The sequence below is a fragment of the Sinohyriopsis cumingii genome, chromosome 1 (assembly GCF_028554795.1).
Source record: "Sinohyriopsis cumingii isolate HCF-2022 chromosome 1, ASM2855479v2, whole genome shotgun sequence".
NCBI classification, from domain to species: domain Eukaryota; kingdom Metazoa; phylum Mollusca; class Bivalvia; order Unionida; family Unionidae; genus Sinohyriopsis; species Sinohyriopsis cumingii.
In genome coordinates, this window is record NC_142961.1 from 26,840,054 (window position 1) to 26,852,053 (window position 12,000).

The window sequence follows — 12,000 nt, forward strand, 5'->3', positions numbered from 1 at the left end:
TTGGACATATAGTTGGGGCATTCAGCTAAGAATGTATGTTTTTTAAAACAACTTAGGACATATAGTTGGGGCAATCAGCCCAGAATGTATGTTTTCTAAGACAACTTAGGACATATAGTTGGGCAATCAGCTCAGAATGTATGTTTTCTAAAACAACTTAGGACATATAGTTGGGGCAATCAGAGTCAAAATTAGCAGCGGTAACCAGGTCATGCACAAAAAACAAAACCAACCACCCAGCAGAACCAGGGTTAATGAAATAAATTTGTACATTTTACAACAGCAAAACAATTAGTTTTTGCTGCAAGAAAACAAAATGAAATTATGGTATGCTGTTAACCTTTTCAGAAACAGGAAGGGAAGGTAAAAATGCTATGATGAAGCTATGACGAGCCAACTCTTTCAAATTACAAGATTTTTTAAGAACAGCTTCAGAAATAAAGCAGCAAAAACTTAAAACAGTCTCAAATTAACAGTGAAAACTTTATTTACAAAAACTGCCTCCAAATGATGACAACAATAACCATCAGTAATTTACCTTATCCTTTAACAAATAAAACAGAATAAGGAGAGAAACATTCCAGGTAAGATAATCATCCTCAGGTAGACAATCATGTTACTGCTTATACTGCAATTTCACATTTTTGACATGTTCTAACACAAACAGAAACCTTCCTTAGTGGTACATAGGCCAAAAAATGATGTAAATTCCTCCACAAAATATAAAATAAAACAAAATATCCAAAAACCATGAACATTACTATCAAAAAACATACAATACCCACTTATCTTCAAAATGAATCATCTATTGTCAATAGCAATGGTCACAGAGGTTTGTTCTCGATGTGAGACAGATCTTAACTGAGGATAATTGTTTATCTAAATCAGTATAGCTCTGAAATTTTTATTCAAAATATATTTTAAAAAACCATGAAGTGTATAGTCCTGCTATGTCTAAATGTGTAAAGTAAAAATATGTATTTAGCTTCATCTAGAAATATTATTTAAGTTGTAATGGAAATTTAACTAGTGCTATTTAGGTTAGAAAATCCCTCTTTTTTAATTAATTTGGGATTTCCTTGCTAAATTTTCAATTTTAGAATTTTACCCTTGTTGTTGTTGTTGCAGGGTTTAATGCCATTTTTCAGCACAAGATAGGCTATACATGGTGGCCAGTATAAATGGTGGAGGAAGAACCTGGGAAAACCCAGAAAGAACCACCGACCCACAAGAAGCCACTGGCAAGCTTTCTCACATACCCACATTGGCCGAATCCGAGACTCAAACCCATGCAGACTGAAGTGAGATGGCAGTGATCCAGAACAGTGAGCGCTTTAGACCACTTGGCCGCTTGGGGCCCCAGAATAGACCCTGGACATGGACATGTCAAAATTATACATAATATGTAGTCAACCTAAAAGCACAAAGGAAGGTAAAAGAGCTATAAAGAAACAACAATTCCAATCACAATGGGATATTTTTAAAAGAACAAAGTTATGAAAACCTACAACCATCTTGAATTAGTACTGTGCAATCTTATTCTACAGAAACTGCCTTCCAATGTTGCCAATAATGACCATCAGCAGTTCACAGGTCATAAAAATTCATACCTTTTACAGCTAAACCAAGATCAGAAGAACAGAAAGGTTCCAAGAAGACCATTTCCTTCTACAATTTTTGCCATCTTATGTTACTGATAAATCAAGCCCATATATACCATGTTAGACTTAGTTCTCTGAGTATGCCCTGCTTAACTGATAACCCTTTGCCAAGAGTTATAATCAAACAAAACTCTCCTTTCATAGTATTCCTCAGTTGTAAGCTCTCTACAGCATACAGTGTTAGAATTGAAACCCATGAACACTGGAATGAATAGCATGTCAAATTATCTTTCATAAATCATCTACTGTGTCAATCACTATGGAATGCCGAGGAACTTTTTTCTGTGGAACAGAGATCTTAACTGTGAAGAATTATTTACCTGAATTCAAGGGTTATGCATATTATATTAAAATTACACGAAAACCTTTACTCTCATGCTAAACACTACCAATAAAGGGCATTATATGTTCAAATGTCTAATTTACAAATATATATACCTATTTAGATGTGAACGTCATGTCTAATTTACAAAAATATTTACCTATTTAGATTTGAACTTCAAATGTCTAATTTACAAATATATGTACCTATGTGAACGTCATGTCTAATTTACAAAAATATGTACCTATTTAGATCTGAACTTCAAATGTCTCATTTACAAAAATATGTACCTATTTAGATCTGAACTTCAAATGTCTAATTTACAAATATATGTACCTATTTAGATGTGAACTTCATTTTATAAAAGAAATTTAAGCTTGAGGGGAAATTAATTATACGGAATTCTTTAACTCCACTAACAACCACTTACATTTTTCTACACAAAGTGCAATACAGATATTACAGAGTTTTGATAATGAAGATGAGGCAGAAATCTAATTTGCTAAACTGAAATTATCTTTTGTACCATATGCATATTGAAACTATTAAATCAACTAGATTCCAGGTTGATAGTTTTCAAATATAACATGACAAATCAACTGAACAAGTGTCATTATGTACCACAAAGTTTGTAAGCAGTGTTGATGGCTAAGGATTTCAGTAGTACAGGGCATACATTGGGAACTGGTATGTTAATCCACTGGTCCCATATGCTATGATACACCATATAAACTATAAACTAAATGGCACCACCATACATAGTGTACATGACCTGTACTGACCTACTGCGATAAAGCACAGAACCAACATCTCCCGCCAACTGCGGTAAATATCGCTGAGCACTTTCTGGAAAAGGTCGCTTGTATTTATAAACTCAACGATGCTACTGCCGTTTATGAGAGCTCTGAGATTCTTGGGAACACAGCGATTCAAGAGGGGTTCACTGAAAATGATAATGATAATAACGGCAATAATAATAACAATGTTAATTATAATGTAATGAACACAAAAAGGGAAGGTGTGGGGTAGAACATAACAGGCTGGCAGGCTCATCAAACATTCACATCTACCTGGCAAAAATTCCCTTTGCTGAAGCATCCAGAAATCATACTGCTATAAATGGTTCAGTAGATTTAAATGATAGACACATCTTACAAATATTTTGAATCTCTAAACAACACCATAATAACATTTTCAATGATACAAACTTTCAATGTTACTTGAATAATTATTCTAAAGTTTACTCCTTGCTGCATAAAAGGTTGAGAAATATTTGTAAGAAAAGCAAGAGGAGAGATGTGCTGATTTTTAAAAAATAATTATTATCTTCAGTAAAAGTAGTATTAAAAAACGATTTTGGAAGAAATCTACAGGAGTGTTGTGCATGAGAACATAGAATTCCTATTATTCAGGAGATGTGTTTTAGACTGAACCAATGCTCTCTTCTACCATACCTGGAGTGAGTGGGGTCTTTTTCATGGGAATATGTGATAGCACTTGTTGTAGAGTGTCACCATTCATACAAAAAAAACAGTCTGAAAACTTAAAAGAAACTCAACATAATTTGTGGTTTAAAAAATACATTTTTCTTCACAATGAAGCTAATTTTATTTTAAAATCTAGAGACTTTATACAGTTAATGGGTCTTTTACAAAAAACACTTTTCATACAAGTGTTCCATTTCTCAATCACAGTGACATATCTGGATGGTTCAACACGGAATTTCAGGTACATGATGTAAAACAATTCTTGTTACAAGGCATGTTACATACAGTTATTTGTATGCCATGTTCTGTACCTAGAGATAACAGGCACAATAGCATCATCTCCCTCCATGCATTGACAAAGTCACTAAGGACTTTGTGATATGTGTCCTTCATGTTCAGGAAACCAATAAGGTCATTGGCTGTCTCTGCAGCAACAGAGGTCAGGTCAGAGGGCAAACAGTGAAAAAGCAAAGGCTTTTGGCTGCAACGAAAGTATATGATGAAAATTGCTATATAACAAAAAGATGTAAATTTATTGGAATATTTCATTACTTAGAATTTCAAGCATTTAACAATTAAAAAAATACAAACAAACTATGGGTATTCCAGATGGTTTCTAGAATATTCAAATACATAATGAATATTTTTAAGCAATTATTTTATCCATTACATAAAGATTAAAATAATGAGAGTACCTAATTAAACATATACAAAAGAAAATAGCAATGTACAAAAATTATTATTAGGAAACAAAGATCTGACATTTATTTTAATAGAAAAAAAATCCATAAACCAAATGTCTATAAATTGTGTCTAACTGCAAAATACACAGACCAAGATCTGCCATCACATTAATGCACTAGCAGATCTGGGTCTATGCAATTTCTTACTACAAGAACATTATGCAGTGGGCAGATCAGAGTCTATGTTGTTTGCAGTTGGACTCAACTTATAAGCAAGTATATATGGTATTTCAGTGTTTCTCTACCATATATTTTATACTGAAGTATACAGTATAGAAGGCAGCTATCTCTATTACAACTGGTGTGACTACCTAAGAAATATCAATCTTAGACCATCTATAAAGGTGTCAACCCAATGACTGACCAGTTAGAGCAACTATAAAGGTGTCAACCCAACGACTGACCAGTCATCATTGAACTCAAAGACTGGTGCATTTCAAGTTGTCTATGCCTGCAACACTGTACCCACCATATAATTGCAGATGTGCATGAGTTTTTGTCCTCACTTTCAAGTTCTCTCAAAATGTGACACAACGTTATTTTGGAAGTACTGAACCGAATGAATATCTCAAATGGAATAATGACTTTCAGAGTGGTCATTATCTTTTCTTGGATGAAAATGAGCACCCTTTTTGCTGAGGTTCTCTTTTCTTTAGCAAGAAAATGTATACATATAAAATAAAAGCAAAAATGTTTTTGAGTTTAATCTAGGGCATTGAACGGTGTATGTATGTACTGACACACGCATACACATGGATATAAACACTGTGGAGCAGCTTCTACCAAGGTGGTATTTACAGTAATGTTGGCCTATATAATTTTTTTGTGGATAATGCAAGAAACCCACTTTTGTTCAGCCCACCCTTGAATTAGCTATACCATTCATACATAAAAGGAAAGAAAAACTTTAACATTGAGGTTAATCTAAAGAGTGAAAGAATGGAATAACAGATGGACAATAGAACAAGTACACAAATGCCCAGGACAAGAACACAAATGCCTAGGACAAGTACATAAATGCCAAAGTGATTACCTCATTAATATTCATGGATGTAACTAGTGATAAAACTCATCATGATATAGGCTTAAAATATCAAACTGTAACCAGAAACATGGCCTCTTGAGTGTGCACAAGCTCTGCCAATCAGATGCAGGAGTACTCATTAATATGTGTTGATGTCACTCATAATCAAACTAACCATAGGTCTTACATACCAAATCTTATCAAAATCTAACAAAAATATGGCCTCTACAGTGTTTACAAGCCAGTCAGATAAAGGATTACCTCAATAATTTGTGTGTATGTTGCTAATAACTGAAATCATCAGAGGTCATGATAATATGAGCTTAAATACTGAATTGATCAAAAGCTCATTTTAAAATAAATATGGCCTCTGGAGTGTTCACAACGCTAAGCTAATATGTGTGGACGTCACTCACTGAAACCATCTAAGATCTTGACGATCATACATATCAAATCTGACTGAAAACAGTCCAATAGAGTGTTAACATACAAGTGAAGACTGAGGGACAGACAAAAATCATCGAACAAAGGTCTATATGATAAGGTCACTTGGCTCTTATACAAGAGACAATGAACATCTTTCACTCATTTGGATTTTTAGTCTCATAGGATCATTAGTGCATCATTTTGATCATGAGATATATGAGTAAAGGTATGATGATTGGATATGTCCATATCATAGTCATTAATACGATAAATGTACAAAACAAATTTAAACAACACATAATGGTGGAAGTGGATGATGCTTTCAGCTCAATTTCATTGAATGCATGTAAATTTAATATTGATGATGATGTAGATATTTCTGAATCCTCTTTAATAATGCTGGGTCTTTTATATTTCATACATGATCACTTCCCATGAATCTGCATATCTGAGAACTTTAATGAGCATCAGATTTGAGCGAAATGAGTAAGAAACTACAAAGGTGAAATAAAACTTGTGATCAAGACAAAGGTTCAGCAAAATATATGTAGTTCATAAATAAATTAGCAAATTATTCAGATCTGTGCAAATTTAATAACACTAAAATTATAATGATTTAAAGTACATTTTTATCTAAATCCTATATAGACCATGTACACACTGTCCCCTAACTAATTTGGCACCTATCAGGAAAACAAACAAGGAGAAAACCCCTGTTACTAGTGTTATTTCTTTACCTTTTAAGTATTGGTGTTACGGGACATGGCCCATTCAGTCCACTTTTGACCTTGGTGTAGTTGACAAGGTCAACATTGTATTGGCACAACATGGAACCTGTCTGCATAGAAAACGTTTGCACATGCTGCATGTCTGGGAGTTCCTGATCTGGACAACGATTGACACAGATTGACAGTGATCCAAATGGGTGACTCACATCCATGAAAAACACATAACTGAAAAAGAATTGTCCTTTTAAAACAGGAAAAGTAAAGTATGAAAATTAAAATCAATTTTTTAATCTGATTTTTTTTTATACAGCTGCAGTAAGTATCTGCTTTCTCCATACGAAGCCAGACCCCCTTTATCAATTCAATTTAAATATTTTTTGATTATTTGAAGATAATTTTAAGGAATTTCAAGTCAAAAGGATACAAAAAATTCATTGATAGTCAGTTCAAGATTAGTTATTGGTGACTACACATACACTCAGAGTCATTCGGGAGTTTAGTAGACTGATTCCTATCAGTTTAAACTGGGCAATATTTGTATAGATGAGGGCTTTGTAGACTGACTCCCGTAAGTTTAAATATAGGGCAATATTTGTATATATGAGGGCTTTGTAGACTGATTCCCATAAGTTTAAATATAGAGCAATATTTGTATACATGAGGTCTTTGTAGACTGATTCCCATAAGTTTAAATATAGGCAGACATGATTTTGGTGTTCCATCAAAGAAAGCTGAAAAGGGGGTTTGGGGGTCCTCTCCAAACGGGGTTTTGATCCTGGGATCCAAAAACACATTTTAAACTAATAATAAAACTGCTCCTGGTGCAACTTATGATCATACAATAAACCAAAGTAATCATTTGAAAAACTAATCAACTTAACAAAAAAGTTCAACTGGACTTCAATATTTCACAATATTTATTGTCACATGAATTTTTCTCCAATACTATTGATGCTGAAGTCATTTCATGTGCACGTCAGTGTTCACATCATAATTAAGTCACAATAATTTGTCAATTTTTGCAGCAAATACATTATACTTCTCATTTTTCATAACAAATCTTTAAAATAAACACCCAAGTACATTGACTATATACAAATAATCCCATACATTCACTTGTCTTTTTCTCCACTGGACACAACCTGTTGATATGCCAGTCTAGCTCTTTTTGCGCCTTTGGCAAACATTTCTTTAGCCTTCCTTTTTGTCAGCACTGACTTACTTGGCTCAATGTGCAATCATTTCTTTTCCTTCTCAATGAGAGCCCTTTTCCTTTCAAGCTGGTACTTGTATTGGCAACATGCAGTGCCAATATTCTGACAGGGCTACATCTGTTCCCTCATGCAAGAAATCTTTCTTCTTATAGTAATTAACTGCAATTTTTCCAGATGCATTCTGAGCTTAAATTATTCCATATGCAGCTTCTTTTGTAGGTGCTGTTCCAAACTCTTTCAACCACGATTACTGTAATTCAGATATTTCTTGCAGAGGTCACAAAATGCCAGTCCTATAGCATTCAGTTTTCTTATAAACTGACCAACTAAATTTCCATCAACTTTTTGCTCCAGCCATTCCCATTTCCATACATTTTTTAACCTTTAACTAAACTTTTCATGTCATGGTCTCTCTCAACAACTCGGGACGCCATGTTTTGCAAGCATGCTTCTTCTTTCCATTGCCATCAGTTTCCATTACATGAAGATCTGTTGGATGAATTTAAACTTTTGATCAATCAGAATAATCTTTACGAGAGTCGTGTGCTAACTAATATATGGAACGAATACTTTACAAGGGTTGTTGTGGACTGGGACCGGATAGACCGTTTCTAAAAAACTGGATTGGAGATGATATAAAAAATGGACTATATCAAGAAAAAACTGATTCAAGTCAGGAGAAAAGCGGAATTCTGTTTTAAACCGAGAAAAATCATGTCTGTATAGGGCAATATTTGTATTTATGAGGGGATTTGTAGACTGATTCCCATAAGTTTAAATATAGGCAATAATTTGTATACATGAGGGCTTTGTAGACTGATTCCTATAAGTTTAAATATAGGGCAATATTTGTATACATGAGGGCTTTGTAGACTGATTCCTATAAGTTTAAATATAGGGCAATATTTGTATACATGAGGGCTTTGTAGACTGATTCCTATAAGTTTAAACATAGGGCAATATTTGTATACATGAGGGCTTTGTAGACTGATTCCTATAAGTTTAAATATAGGGCAATATTTGTATACATGAGGGCTTTGTAGACTGATTCCTATAAGTTTAAATATAGGGCAATATTTGTATACATGAGGGCTTTGTAGACTGATTCCTATAAGTTTAAACATAGGGCAATATTTGTATACATGAGGGTTTTGTAGACTGATTCCTATAAGTTTAAATATAGGGCAATATTTGTATACATGAGGGCTTTGTAGATGCTGACTACCACTTTTCAATCAATTTCACTCACATCCCCAGAATGTACATGTGGTCATTATATGAGTACATCATAAAAACAACTTTATCTTTCATTACTGTGATCTAATACCCACCCCCCTTTCTGGAAAATGTAACATCCCTGGGGTTGTAAATTAGGGAAATATGGTAGATAAAAGTAAAGTATGAAAAGATTGGGGAGAAAATGCCAAATGGAATACAGAAATGCATGTGATCAATGACAATTATGCCACAAGACACTTTAAAGAGCGAAAATCTTCAAGCAACAAGAGAAACACGATAAACACATAAATTTCAAGGAAATGATGGACAATATTATGAATCATGTAAATAACTAAGGCATCAAACTGGGATAATGTAGATTCTGTTCTATACCTCAAATTATTAACTGGAGATCAGAATATTTATCTTAGACTGGGACCTAGCACCAGGAAAAAACTACAGCAATGCAAGAATAGCAGATAATGTATTACTACTACTAAAATGTAAACTGTTACACGTACGGTCTTCCTTTCATGTTCTGGCCAGATAATGAGATGTTTCCTATGGCTTTATCAGTGTTGTCCTGGTCACATGTGTTCCCAAAGCTGTCATACCCATATACCAGTCTGAATGCATCACCATTCTTAATGCCGAAGGCAGCTATAAATATCTGAAGAAGACAAGTCATCCTTACGTAAAATGAGAATAATATGCAAACATATGAAAATGAATATGGAAATAAAAGCATGCCTATAAAATGTTTTCATTTAACATAGAACTTGCTCATCTAACAAACGGCTGTTCCAAACTAAAAGACCAGCACAACTTTGCATCTGTCTTGTCTCAGTGTTCGAACTCTGTCTGTTTAAACACATTGACTAAAACTGGCTAAGAATATTTTGAGTGAGGTTCAAACTGGCTCTGTTTTATTAGCATAAAGAAAACACATATGATCACATAAAACATATGTCCATGTCAGAAGTTAAAATAAAATTCTGATTTACATTTATGACTCTTTTTGGTGTTAAATGCTCCGTTTCAAATTACACGTAATGAGTGAAAGTACAAATATGTACAGATACAAAGCATAGGAGCTTTGAGTTGTAACACAGATTTGTTAATAATCAAGATGTTTTACGCTCTGTGTAAACCAAGATGGCAAAAACTAATCTTTACTTTTCATGACTAACATTTAATTGCTTTTATAAAAAGGGCAGATTTACATGAAAAGACTAGAAGGTCCATCCATTATACACCTCTCTCTGAAAAGCTTGCAGATGTGATGGGATCCTGAGACACAGACCATGGCATAAACAAGGGACAAGACAGCAAGGCAGACTTGTATTGTAACATTTACAAGGGGGAAATCGAGTGTCCGAGTGGTCTAAAGTGCTCACCGTTATGGATCATTGCCATCTGACCTCTGTCTGTGTGGGTGTGAGTCTTGGGTTTGGCCAATGTGGGTATGTGAGAAAGCTTGCCAGTAGCTTCTCGTGGGTCAGTGATTCTTTCCGGGGTTTTCCCAGGTTCTTCCTCCACCATTTATACTGGCTGCCATGTATAGCCTATCTTATGCTGAAAAATGGCATTAAACCCTACAATAACAACAAAAACAAGGGGGAAAAAGGGAAGGGGATAACAACTCTGATTGATGGATGAAAATGAAAACTGACATTGTCCTAAAAAAACAAGTCTAACGAGATTTTATTTCTACAGGTGCAAGATCTTAAAACATTAATAAAAATCAATAAACTGATTGTAAATTGTAATGTAAAGTTATACTCAGAAAGACATGCAACAGTAAAGATGGAGTGCCCTCCCTTCCTTAACATATATATTATTCATAAGCAGACACTAATGAACTGAAACTACTTACAGTGCAAAAAACCACCTTGTCAATAAAATATGGGCACAAACACCTGGCTGTAAATATTCTTGTCTGTCGATTCTGTTTTTCCACTATCTGCAGTATCATGACTTTATTTGACAATTTCTGACATCAGATTTCTCAGTAGTGATCAAAAGACTCTCACACTTTTAATTTCAGTCAAGTTGCTTTCGCTTTTCGCTCCGTACCGAGAATGAATGAGGACATTTTGTACTTTATGCAACATAATATTCTGCACATTCTGCAACCATTTATTATTAAACAGCAATTTGCAGTTGTTACATGAGATGCTCAGTGTTTACAAATGAAGCGAGTCTTTCACACGATCAACAGGTTTTTAGTCTGGTACACTTTAAGTACATTTCATAATCTTTGAGAAAGAGAGATCACAATGACTAACATACATGTACCATTTTTATTTTCTAGAGACCAAACATCATACTGATGAGCTGAACAATACTGTACTTCTCTGTAATTAGCTTTTGTCTTCTTAATAATTATTGATGGTGATTATAGCTAGTAATTATCAAAAGTGACAAAAACCAACATCTAAGGAACACACAGCAGTAAGGATAATTGGATTACTTACCTTGTTGTATGGATTAAGGTTTATTTTATCAGTATGATGATACAAATGTCAATCTGCTGAGTTTAGAAATCAACAAATATTCATGAGATTTCTATCTGTAAATAGTTGGCCAATCATGAGGGGTACATTTTCTTAGTTTTTGTACTGAAATGCTAGCCGCTGGCCTGGTCAGAGGAGTGGCCATCCTAGGAGGTACTTCTGAACACAAACTCATTGGTGTCATTGGATTCTGGACTGGGGAATTGGGGTGTTTAAGAGAGTTACCACTGTAAAGCATAATGTTATTTACCATGAACAAGTAATGCCTGATGCAGTCCATCTTTGCTAGCCAAGGTTCCAATGTGTTAACCCTATATATACCTTGGTGGATTGAACAAATAGTTCAGTACTTTGAGCCTGTGAATTTCATTGGATGTGGCAAGCCACCACATCCAATTAAACAAGTTGTTCAAATCTGAACACTGTTCCTACATGACCGAGATAAGGTGAACACACAGCTGAAATGGACTCATAAAAAAGCAATTTTCCACTATCAGTCCGCATTTGTATAGATACAGCCTTTCAAATACAAATGTAATGGCTTCTCTCTGGTATTTTGTCACAATTTCAATGTTAAACTTACAAAATATCCTTTCAAAGTCAATCACCACCATTTTCGGCCAATGTACAATACACTGCTGTAACACACTACTGGTTAGCT

General features: G+C 34.3%; 1 protein-coding gene across 11 annotated transcripts in view; it reads right to left on the reverse strand.

The window, feature by feature from the left end:
• Positions 1 to 12,000, reverse strand: part of LOC149806581 (choline transporter-like protein 1) — a 209,556-nt gene that overhangs the window by 65,997 nt on the left and 131,559 nt on the right. For 10 of the 11 annotated variants that reach the window (XM_089954977.1, XM_089954968.1, XM_089954995.1 and 7 more), the window contains 3 exons: positions 9,345 to 9,493; positions 6,401 to 6,616; positions 3,782 to 3,951 (listed from right to left, as the gene is read on the reverse strand). In XM_089954977.1, the coding sequence (XP_089811103.1) occupies positions 3,782 to 3,951; positions 6,401 to 6,616; positions 9,345 to 9,493 (535 nt within the window). Of the gene's footprint in view, positions 1 to 2,765; positions 2,927 to 3,781; positions 3,952 to 6,400; positions 6,617 to 9,344; positions 9,494 to 12,000 lie in introns of all 11 variants that reach the window. The other variant, XM_089954959.1, reaches the window with a different exon arrangement.